At 42.8% G+C, this 12,512-nt stretch overlaps 1 protein-coding gene across 1 annotated transcript in view; it reads left to right on the forward strand.

The window, feature by feature from the left end:
• AFG2A (AFG2 AAA ATPase homolog A) overlaps window positions 1–12,512 on the forward strand; it is a 707,754-nt gene that overhangs the window by 25,215 nt on the left and 670,027 nt on the right. Inside the window, exons 2-3 of the mRNA XM_082261533.1 lie at window positions 4,300–4,424; window positions 7,337–7,494. Coding sequence (XP_082117659.1) covers window positions 4,300–4,424; window positions 7,337–7,494 — 283 coding nt within the window. The remainder of the gene's footprint in view (window positions 1–4,299; window positions 4,425–7,336; window positions 7,495–12,512) is intronic.

The following is a 12,512-nucleotide window of genomic DNA, read 5'->3' on the forward strand; positions in this document are numbered from 1 at the left end:
ATTTAATAATAGTTGTTTTGATGTGGGTTTAGTGACACTTTAGTGGTGAATTCCAGATATTGATATTTTAACATAGTTAACATTGGCCCAGCTTGGACCTATGTAACTGTGTACAGTATATATCATACATGGCCGATTCCCCCTGGAAGCCAGACATTATTATAGTAAACACTGCTACTGCCGAGCGGCTGCTCTGCTCCTTACTGAACACAGGAGGTTGCCCACTCAGCACAGGCACCATTTAGGGATTGCTTTGCATTTTCTGAAAAGAAGCAAAAAGTTATTTGATTAAATGAGGTGTAAATTGTGATGTCCCCTCCTTTTAGCCACCCCAGTCAAACCTTAGAATACTTTACATTCATTGAGAAAATGCAAAGAGTTCTGAATGGCACCCTTGCTGAGTGAGTGAGCGAGCGACCGACCTTCAACCTTCTTTGAGCCCCGGTTCACACTTATGCGAGTGTGGGAAGGTTGCGAATCCGCAGCCTGTTCCCGCATCGCACACGCACCCCCGGCAGTTCACACTGCCATATGCGATACGCTGGGGGTGTCAATGTAATCTTAACGACACCCCCAGTTTGATCGCATATCGCAGTGCGATCGTGCAGTTCGCACAGGATCGGATCGCACAAGTGTGAACCGCTGTGCAATCCGATCCTGATGCGGCTTCCAAAAAGGGTCCCTGTGCGTGTTTGCTGCGGTGCGAATTTAGCCATACAAAGTGTATGGCTAAACTCGCACTGCACAGCCGATCGCATGTAATGAAGGAGACATTACATGCGAACCCGGCACTCGCACAAGTGTGAACCGGGGCTAAGTAATTCATCGTAAAGTATATTTAAAGTCAACACTTATAAAAACAAGGCAGTGGTCATGGGACTTTAAAGGAGGTAGATCACTAAATAAATGCAGCTCAAAGCGGAGTTCCACCCTCAAAATGAACATTGCACCGTCCGCTTGCTTTAACTTACCTGAAAAAGAATTGGATAATTTACAATTTTTTTTTGATTCACTTACCTTGTTTTTAAAGAAAATATACTTACTTTCCTTCCTCTTCCTCCCTCTGCGGCCACGGCCCGCACCGTCACTTCCTCCTTGCATTGACTCCTGGGAGATGATGGTCATCGATCCCAGGAGTCAATGCGCCTGCACTGTCCCTGCTCGTCACTTCTGGTGCAGGTGCGTCATTCCCTTTAAACAGCTTCTGGGCATGCCCAGAAACTGTGCAGGGATGCAGGGCATTCTGGGACTGCGACGTCACCGAAGAGGACGCTCCGGCTTTAGCTGCCCACACCTGAAATGGCAGCGCTGGACAAGACATTTTCAAGGTAAGTATTTCTTCTAAAAGGTAAGTGAAATGGGACAGTTCAGAGGCTATCGTTGCTTAAATGCACTAGCCCTGACTGTCGGGGGGTATTTTTATCTAAAATGTTCTTTTTTTCAGGCTGGAACTCCACTTTAAGTACAAATAATGATTTATTACAAATTCCATAATAAACAATTATGCATTAGAATGATTTCTATGCAACCATATACAGTAAAAAGTGACATAGGACAATCCATATATGATAAAAGACTACATGTATGATAATGTTCATAAAATTCTGTAGTACACACTTGGTCTTTGAATGAACGGCTATATCTTGGCATCTCTAGAGCTGAGCACGTTTCGTGGATCCTAGTAAGGTCCACTTATCAGGTTTTTGAGGCAACAAGGTGTCTATAAATAAGTAAAAATAATCTCATATAAGTTTGAGATGTAGAAAAGAGATGTAATATATGGTGCTCCACAAATAAAAGAAGGAATGTCAAACGAGTAGCCTTACTACTTACATGTGGGCCCAGCATCTAAGAGAGGAAGTGGAGGCGCCGATACAAATGTCTATGCTGGGGCTGAGGTGGGACTAAACCCTCCAGGTCCAGCCAAAGGAGGAAGCAGCCATGAGGCCACCCAGGACATCAGGTGCAGTACGTGAAGTGTATAGACACCTATGGACCGAACAATACTATAAGAGAAGTGTGTATTAGGGTATATAATGTAATAAAGTAATTGTAGTAAGTCTCAAAAAAATAGTCAAAACTTGTTGTTTTTTAAATTTTTGATAGAGTAGGGAAGGGTTTTTTGTTGACTCAGTGTCTTATCAGCGAGGCTTCCCTTCACTTCCTGTCCTGTAAAATGATTAGGGAGTACAGGGATATCTTTTTATTGTGAGGGATTTCTCCTCTTAAACAGTTGTCATGGGTTCAAGTATTCTGTTCTTCTATTGCTGTTCTGGTGACAACTACATTTTTTCGATGTACCCTATAGTCTGCTGTCACATAGGTTATCAGGACGATTGGGAATCTCCCTATTGGGGGCAAAGACAGCAATAAAAACCTAACACAAGAACAAACGCTGCACTGAATTCAGATTTTCTATGGGTCACTGGGATTGTCAGTGAACACACTGGCTCCGGTTCTGCAGCACTCCACATAACTGGAACACCACTCCATAACAGGGAAAAGACCCAGAGTAAGGCCCCTTTCACACACGGAGTCCGTCAGGCGGACTCCGTTTTTCTCAGCAGGGGATCGATCCCCCGCTAAGCAGGCGGATGACAGCTGTGTCTCCGCGCTGAGACACAGCTGTCAGGTCCTCGTGCATCTCTATGGGGGAATCGGATTGGGAACGGACCGTCTGTCTGTTCTCATCCGATCAGATCTGCCAGACGGATGGAAAATAGGGTTTCCATTTGTCCGGTTTTGACAGATCGGATCGGATGTCAGCGGACATGTCTCCGCTGACATCCTATGCCCCATAGGGATGCATGGGGCATCCGTTCAGATCTGTCAAAAACTGACAGGCGGATCTGAATGGACTGTGTGTGTGAAATGGGCCTTAAAGTGATTGTAAACAATTACCTTGTAAAATAACCCATTTAGTTTAAATAGAAATAAAAGGCAAAACATTTGTGTATAGATATTAAAAAAAAAAAACATTAGTAATACCTTTTTCCCCTTTTTTTTTATACGTGATCACATTCCCTCAGTTTTAGCTGCATAGGAGCTGGGGGAGAGGAGAAACAGCAACACACTGAGTTTCCCAGTGAATGGCTGTGCAGCAGGGGCATGTCAGGACAAGTCGGATCATTGGAACACTGAGTTCTCAGCCCAGCCAGAGACCTGACCACGCTGTGCTCTCATGCCTAGCATGGTCAGTTTTTTTAAATAAGGAAAACAAGGGGACTAGCAGGAACACCAGGGATTTAACATTAAGGAAGCAATACAAAGAGAACAGGATATTTTATCGTACAAGTACATGGTGCAGCAGGCACATATCAGGAATATGAAATGGGGTAAAAAAAGCACTTTAAGAATCCACATATATACAAACCAGTGAGAGTGCCAAACAAATGTCCAAGAATCCAAGGTTTTTAATAATAAAAATGATTCATGCTTATACTGACTAGTTACAAGTAGATAACGATAGATCTGCACTGTGATTTACTGCTTGGAACAGTTTCAGGGGGGCAGGTTAAGCCAGTGTTAGTGACTAAAGCAAAGAACCCTGAAATGTGTTGGTTTTGCTCTGCTGTGAATCAATATTATTACTAAAAACTTTGGACTCTTGGACATTTTTGTGGCACTCTCATCGGATTGTATGTAAGAGATAAAAACCTGACAAGTTCTATCCTCTCATCACTTCAAAAAAAAAAAAAAAATTCACACGGGGGGATCCGTTTGGGGGACTCCGCTTGCTCAGCGGGGATCACTCTGCTGATCCCCTTTGATCAGGCAGATGACAGGTCCGTCTCTGCTCACTCTGCTTTGACAGACCTGTCAGAGTCCCACTCTCCTCTATGGGGAGATCGGATGAAAACAGACCACCTGTCTGTTTTCATCTAATCCCATCCAATCAGATCTGCCAGATGGATGGAAAATAGGACCACTATCCGTCTGGATTTGGGGGATAGGATCGGATCGGATAGCAGCGGGTGTCAACGGACATGTGTACGCTGACATCTGCCACCCATAAGGGTGACTGGATGGTCAGATCCGGTCCACCTGAAAAACTGACAGGCAGACCTGACCAGACAGCCTGTGTGAAAGGGGCCTTACTATATTTTCTATCTAAATGTAATCCTTTATTCGTATCTACTGCAAGAATTGCTTTGTCTGCAGCAAAGAAAAAGCCAAATAAAAAAATATATATTTCAAAAATCAAAATATAAGGAAATCAGATATAGTTTGTTCATATATTGCCATGTTACCTCCTATGTAGTATTTATTTTTTTCTTTACCCTTCTTAAATACTTCTAGAGGAGGACAAAGTACCAAAGGCTTACAGATGCTCATTCGTACAGCTTGGACTGACCAGTATGAAATTGGCTGATCTCTGTATTGGACGCCCAGTTTTGCTTACCAGCTCAGATGGGAGGCAAGAGGTATAAATCTATTTAATAACTTGTGTTGCTATTACCAAAGCAAAACCACATGTTGCTAGATACATATACAATACTATTGTTAAAGGGAAACAATAATGGCTTTGGGTACATTTTATTTTAGGTTCATTGATTTTAAGCATATGTTTTATAATTCTCTGCAAAAATGTCATTATTGGCTCGACTGTCCCTTAAATAGTAAATGGAAATGTGGCTTTTAATATTGAGATCCTTTAACAACCAGTCAGTCTAAAAAACACAGAGTTTGAGTTCAGGGCCTACCATCCACAGGTAATTGCAGCATGTCTGATTACATGTGAACAGCCATGAGCTGCTGCGGGCACTGTTAGCCTCTCACTGCTTTGTAAGGGGCTTTCTTAAAGGCTAAGTTCACCTTTAGGGTCGGTTCATGTATATGCGGTGCGGTGCATTTCCTACACTGCATTCAAACCACATGGCTTTCTTGCACAACACAGCAGTTGTCAATGTTATGTTAACAAGACCCCAAAATGGTTCCCAAAACGTAGTGTGATTGACAGAATCAAATCTCATAGGTGTGAACACCCATGTCATCCGATTCCTGTGTGGGGAAAGAAAGGGTCCTGGACCTTTTTTTGTGTTGATGTGGTGAAATTTGAGCATTACAAATCAATGCCTCAAATCGCACAGCACAGACAACGCATATGATTTGAATAGGAATGCGGTGTGATTCCCATTCGAATCACATGTGGTGTCCTGCACTGCATATATGTGAACCCAGCCTTACAGAAAATATAATAAATGCACAATTTTTTGCAGAAGAAAATTTGCATTTATTATTTTTTCCTGCAGGAGTCTGGAAAGCATTGCGTGGTCAAATAGATCACGGGTGCAATGTGGGCTCCTGCAGATATGTATTCTGGCTCAGCCCATACCTTTGTGCAGGCTTTCTGTTTGAAAGCTAGAAGATATGTCAGTGGACTATGAGTCATAGTCCACCATCTCAGCCCATTGAAACCACAAATCCGTCTGCTGTGGCGGCTGACTATACTTGCAGATTAATTCATTCACAGGAATCTGTGAATAAATGATGCCATTGTGTGGGCAGAGCCCCGAACAGCTCTCTTTTAAAATGTGATGGCTGTCAAGGGGGGAGGCAGGAGTTGGAACGTGTTACATGTTCCAAAGCTGAACTTAGCGTTTAACATATGTGTGATTTAAGCCACAAAAGGTTAAAATTAATGTAAAGTGGTATGGTTTATTATAGTCAGGACTAAGAATACTTTTGGTATGGTTTATTATAGTCAGGACTAAGAATACTTTTGGTATGGTTTATTATAGTCAGGACTAAGAATACTTTTGGTATGGTTTATTATAGTCAGGACTAAGAATACTTTTGGTATGGTTTATTATAGTCAGGACTAAGAATATTTTTTAAAAAAATATATATAGAAAAATATAAAATGTTGCATATAAATACACTGCTCAAAAAAAATTAAAGGAACACTTTTTATTCAGAGTATAGCATCAAGTCAATCAAAACTCCTGGGATATTGATCTGGTTAGTTAAGTAGCAGAGAGGGGGTTGTTCATCAGTTTCAGCTGCTTTGGTGTTATTGAAATTAACAACAGGTGCAATTGATGGGCAACAATGAGACAACCTCCAAAACAGGAATGGTTTTACAGTTGGAGGCCACTGACATTTTTTTCCCTACTCATCTTTTCTGACTGTTTTTCACTAGTTTTGCATTTGGCTAGGGTCAGTCTCACTTCTGGTAACATGAGGCAATACCTGGACCCTATAGAGGTTGCACAGGCAGTCCAACTCCTCCAGGATGGCACATCAATAAGTGCCATTGTCAGAAGGTTTGCTGTGTCTCCCAGCACAGTCTTAGGAGCATGGAAGAGATTCCAAGAGACAGGCAGTTACTCTAGGAGAGCTGGACAGGGCCGTAGAAGATCCTTAACACATCAGAAGGACCGGTATCTGTTTCTTTGTGCAAGGAGGAACAGGATGAGCACTGCCAGAGCCCTACAAAATGACATCCAGCAGGCCACTGGTGTGAATGTCTCTGACCAAACAATCAGAAACAGATTTCATGAGGGTGGCCTGAGGGCCCAATATCCTCTAGTGGGCCCTGTGCAAAATGCCCGACACCGTGGAGCTTGTATGGCATTTGTCATTGAACACCAGAATTGGCAGGCCTGCCACTGGTGACCTGTGCTTTTCACAGATGAGAGCAGATTCACCCTGAGCACATGTGACAGACTTGAAAGGGTCTGTAGAAGTCGTAGAGAATGGTATGCTGCCTGTACCATTGTTTAGCTTGACTGGTTTGGTGGTGGGTTTGTGATGATCATGGGAGGCATATCCATGGAGGGACGCACGGACCTCTACAGGCTAGACAATGGCATCCTGACTGGGGACCCATTGTCAGACTCTATGCTGGTGCAGTGGGTCCTGTGTTCCTCCTGGTGCATGACAATTCCCAGCTTCATTTAGCGAGAGTATGCAGCCAGTTCCTGGAGAATGAAGGAACTGATACCATTGAATGGCCCCCACGCTTGTCTGACCTAAATCCAATAGAATACCTCTGGGACATTATGTTTTTGGTACTGCTGGTGTGAACAAGTCTTTGAAGATACTTTTCTGCCATAAAAACTAGAGAACATTTTTTCTTAGCTAAAGGGAGAATTCAAACATTAGATATAGGTCTATATTATTTATCATTTAGAAACAAAGCATTATTACATTATATTAGCTGATAGAAATTACGTTATATATTGGCTGATTTCAATCTTCTGTCTGGTCTTCTGTTTGAAGAACTTTCTAGCTTTCAGGTTACTTGTGATGTATAAAGAGAAAGGTTGTTGGGCCCACGGCTAAGCAAATATACTGTATGTGAACTAGATATATATGTTTATGCTTCTTGTAGGTGTGCACTGCTTGGACAGTCAGTGGCTTTCCTTCTGGGAAAGTAGGAATTGGACCAGCAGCACAGAAGAACCTCAAGGTGAAGTCTGGGGATTCAGTTCATGTTGAGCCTGTGAATGGACCTGTTTTACAAGCAGAGGAGATGGAAGTCAGCCTCAGGTATAGATGATATTTACTTTAGATATTCTTTAATAAGTAACCATGATTACCTTGAGTGGTGGGACAGGAGGGGCTAGTGTATTATTCTGGAATTACAGTTGCCATTTTGTTGAAGTCTAAACTTAAAGAAGTTGTAATCCTAAAAAGAAAAAAAACCAAAAAAAAAAACCCTGTTCCTTTAAAGCATAGTAAACTGCATAGTGCTTGTGCAGTGTTATTTGTCCCGTTCTATGCTGTAAAATACCTGGTTGATCCTGCCTGTACCTGTGTCCCCTTAGGTGTGCTAACCACAGTAATCAGGCCTGCTGTTCCATGATACAGTTTTCCTGCCTCCACCATCCCCCTGTGTTTAGAGTCTCTCCCTCCCCCCCCCTCCCTGCCTGCCTGTCACTTTCTAGTGTGTGAGCTGATCTCCAAACCTGCCCCCCCCCTCCTGCTGCTATTTTGCGTGGCAGTAGAGTTAGTGATCACAATTACTTCCAGCCCCTCTGTTATAACAAGATATACTACACCAGGGCTCAAAATTTAAAGTCCTGAACTACTAGCCAGGCCTTAAGAGTTACCCGCCACCAGTTTCCCCACCTAGCCCCTACCCTGCCCCTAATTCCACCCCTAAACACACCTTTGTAAATTACCTCATGAAATGACACTGTTAAATGTTTTATGCAGAATTAAGTTACAAAATGAAATAATAACAACTTTAACAATATTAACATAAAGCAGATCAGTGCCCATCAGTGCAGGCTCATCCCTGCCCATCAGTGCTGCCTTATCAGTGCAGCCTATTAATGCCCATCAGTGCAGCATATCAGTGCCCATCATTGCTGCCTCATCAGTGGCCATCAGTGCCACCTCATTAGTGGACATCAGTGCAGCCTCATCAGTTCCTGTCAATGCAGCCTATTAGTGCCCATCAATGGAGCCTATCAGCGCCCATCATTGAAGCCCCATCAGTCTCCATAAATGCAGCAGGGATCACAGGAAGGAATTGGGAGGTTCGCAGCTAGATCACACAGAACAGGGCATCAGAGCAGCCAGGGGGGCAGGGAAGCAATTGCTTCCTGGGCCGCTCTGATGACCTAAAAAAAAAAGGCTGCATCACTTCTGCCAGAAGCTATCAGCCAGGAAAGTGTTGGCCCAGTCCACCCCTGCTCCACACTCAGGTTCAGCTCATTTCCACTTGCCAAATATGAGCAGTCAAGTAGAAAGTTTATAGGGCTGTACTACAGTGTATGTGTTTTTTTTTTTAATTCTGTAGCTAAATACCTTGTTTCACATCGCCAATGTGCGGTTACATGATTGCCTGGCTGATGTCAGAGTGGAATCTCAGCCCCTCCCACTAGTCCTTGGATCAGGAAAGGAAAGTGGCGGGTGGTCATGTGACTGCAAATAAATGGGCGACGTGAAAGAGGTATACAGTGGGTACGGAAAGTATTCAGACCCCCTTAAATTTTTCACTCTTTGTTATATTGCAGCCATTTGCTAAAATCATTTAAGTTCATTCTTCTTCCTCATGAATGTACACATAGCACCCCATACTGACAGAAAAACACAGAATTGTTGACATTGTTGCAGATTTATTAAAAAAGAAAAACTGAAATATCACATGGTCCTAAGTATTCAGACCCTTTGCTCAGTATTTAGTAGAAGCCCCCTTTTGATCTAATACAGCCAGGAGTCTATTTGGGAAAGATGCAACAAGTCTTTCACACCTGGATTTGGGGATCCTCTGCCATTCCTCCTTGCAGATCCTCTCCAGTTCTGTCAGGTTGGATGGCAAACGTTGGTGGACAGCCATTTTTAGGTCTCTCCAGAGATGCTCAATTGGGTTTAAGTCAGGGCTCTGGCTGGGCCATTCAAGAACAGTCACGGAGTTGTTGTGAAGCCACTCCTTCATTATTTTAGCTGTGTGCTTAGGGTCATTGTCTTGTTGGAAGGTAAACCTTTGGCCCAGTCTGAGGTCCAGAGCACTCTGGAGAAGGTTTTTGTCCAGGATATCCCTGTACTTGGCCGCATTCATCTTTCCCTCGATTGCAACCAGTCGCCCTGTCCCTGCAGCTGAAAAACACCCCCACAGCATGATGCTGCCACCACCATGCTTCACTGTTGGGACTGTATTGGACAGGTGATGAGCAGTGCCTGGTTTTCTCCACACATACCGCTTAGAATTAAGGCCAAAAAGTTATATTTTGGTCTCATCAGACCAGAGAATATTATTTCTCACCATCTTGGAGTCCTTCAGGTGTTTTTTAGAAAACTCCATGCGGGCTTTCATGTGTCTTACACTGAGGAGAGGCTTCCGTCGGGCCACTCTGCCATAAAGCCCCGACTGGTGGAGGGCTGCAGTGATGGTTGACTTTCTACAACTTTCTCCCATCTCCTGACTGCATCTCTGGAGCTCAGCCACAGTGATCTTTGGGTTCTTCTTTACCTCTCTCACCAAGGCTCTTTTCCCCCGATAGCTCAGTTTGGCCGGACGGCCAGCTCTAGGAAGGGTTCTGGTCGTCCCAAACGTCTTCCATTTGAGGATTATGGAGGCCACTGTGCTCTTAGGAACCTTAAAGTGGAGTTCCACCCTATTTTTATACTTACCTCCATCTTCTCGCTCCGGGTCACCTGAAAAAGAAATGGATAATCGCATATTTTTTTTTTTTTTACTTACCTCGTAGCGAAGAAATAATACTTACCTTACTTCCTTCTTCCTCCTTCCTCGGCCGCGGCCCGTCGTCACTTCCTGGCTCTGCAATGATTCCTGGGAGCTGAACGTCATAGCTCCCAGGAATCATTGCGCCTGCACCGGCCCCGACGTCAGTTCCGGGTCGCGCGCGTCATCCCCTTCTAAACAGCTTCTGGGCATGCCCAGAAGCTGTTTAGAAGGGGATGACGCGCGCGACCCGGAACTGACGTCGGGGCCGGCGCAGAGCATCGTGGGACCAAAGAAGGCGGAAGAAGACGCCGAAGGGGATCTCGCTGGCTTCAAGCTGCCCACACCTGAGATGGCAGCGCTGGACAAGACGTTTGCAAGGTAAGTATTTGTCCTAACAGGTAAGTGCAACCCGGGACAGATCAGAGGCTAGCCATTGTGGAATGTACTAGCCCTGACTGTCCCGGGGGTATTGAAAAAAAAAAAAAAAAATCCAGGGTGGAACTCCGCTTTAAGTGCAGCAGAAATCTTTTTGTAACATTGGCCAGATCTGTGCCTTGCCACAATTCTGTCTCTGAGCTCTTCAGGCAGTTCCTTTGACCTCATGATTCTCATTTGTTCTGACATGCATTGTGATCTGGAAGGTCTTATATAGACAGGTGTGTGGCTTTCCTAATCAAGTCCAATCAGTATAATCAAACACAGCTGGACTCAAATGAAGGTGTAGAACCATCTCAAGGATGATCAGAAGAAATGGAAAGCACCTGAGTTAAATATATGAGTGTCACAGCAAAGGGTCTGAATACTTAGGACCATGTGATATTTCAGTTTTTCTTTTTTAATAAATCTGCAACAATGTCAACAATTCTGTGTTTTTCTGTCAGTATGGGGTGCTATGTGTACATTCATGAGGAAGAAGAATGAACTTAAATGATTTTAGCAAATGGCTGCAATATAACAAAGAGTGAGAAATTTAAGGGGGTCTGAATACTTTCTGTACCCACTGTATAGCTACAGAATTAAATAAAAAAAAAAAAACACATTCACTGTGTATATAGCTTTTTATAACAGAGGGGCTGGCAGTATTTGTGATCACTGATTTTACAACCACTTTAAAGCTAAAATGTAATCCTACATGAAAGTGCCGCGGTTTTCCTTGGAAAATGTGTTTTTTTTTTAAAAAATACAATACATATATTATTGTGCGGTTTCCTGTGCTACACTGTCTAGCTTTAGGGCAGGCATGTGTATACTGAACTCTTTCCCTAGATACCAGTGGTCCTAATGACCTGCAGAACCTTTTTGCTGTATCTCTGCTTTCTTTTTAATGAAAACCAGAACACAGCATAGCTTCACTGAAATACCCTGGATTCCTATTTCGATTTTGAGGAACATATCCATTGATCTGTTTTGTGGATGAAGTAGGTGAGTACATTAAAGAAGCCCTCTGAGTGCCTCTCCTTTTATGTAGGTAAAAAAAAACAAACATAATAACTTTTTGTATATATGTCATCTTTTCTATAATATATTGTGCATTCTACAGAGCAAGAATCCAGGAATGTCTGCCTACTAACAGAATTAATGTATTCTTTTTTTGGTTTGTGGTAATATGAAATTCATGAAATTATGCTTTTTGAAATTGAATAAAAAAAATCTGGTATAATCGAATGTAGAATGCAGCCACAAGGACTGGTGTAAGTCGAGAAACAGTTGCAACAATATTTAATTTAAAGACCTGCATAGCCCTAAACTGGTTATTGAATAGTTAGGTAAAGACCTCTGATTTCCATAAAGCAGAACGGGTTTTAGACATTTGCATAGTGAAAATATATACAGTACCACTAATGATCTGTGTCCTATGTGCATCTGCTACTATTGTTACTTTTATGTAAGCTCCACAAATCTGATGCTGAGAATAATGCTGGCCATACACTATACCAAAAGTCATTCGAACTCATTTTCAAAAAACGAACTTTGAGAGCAAACGATAATGCCATGTAATGACCGATAAATCATTCAATGGACATAAATGAATCCGTTTTTTGTTCCGTTTTTTTTTTTTTTTTAACATATATCTAGTGCAAACAGTTTGGCCGAGAAACACATTAACCTTTCAATGTATCGTTCGTTCGGCAGAAAACGTCAAAACTTGTCCTTCGTTTTTTCGGCTCAAATATGTCACAACCGATTACAGATTTGTGCCCATTACTGGCCGAAAAGCGACAAACTGTCCAAGTGACCGAATTTCAGCCGATTTTTTTGTATAGTGTATGGCCACCATTAGTGTTCTCATAGCTAGTTACTCTTTGGGCAACGTCTTGTAATATTTTTTCTATGTGATAGGAAGAAGGGAGATCTGGTGTTCATCCGCCTT

Source organism: Pelophylax lessonae, assembly GCF_965119305.1.
Source record: "Pelophylax lessonae genome assembly, chromosome: 1".
Classification (NCBI taxonomy): domain Eukaryota; kingdom Metazoa; phylum Chordata; class Amphibia; order Anura; family Ranidae; genus Pelophylax; species Pelophylax lessonae.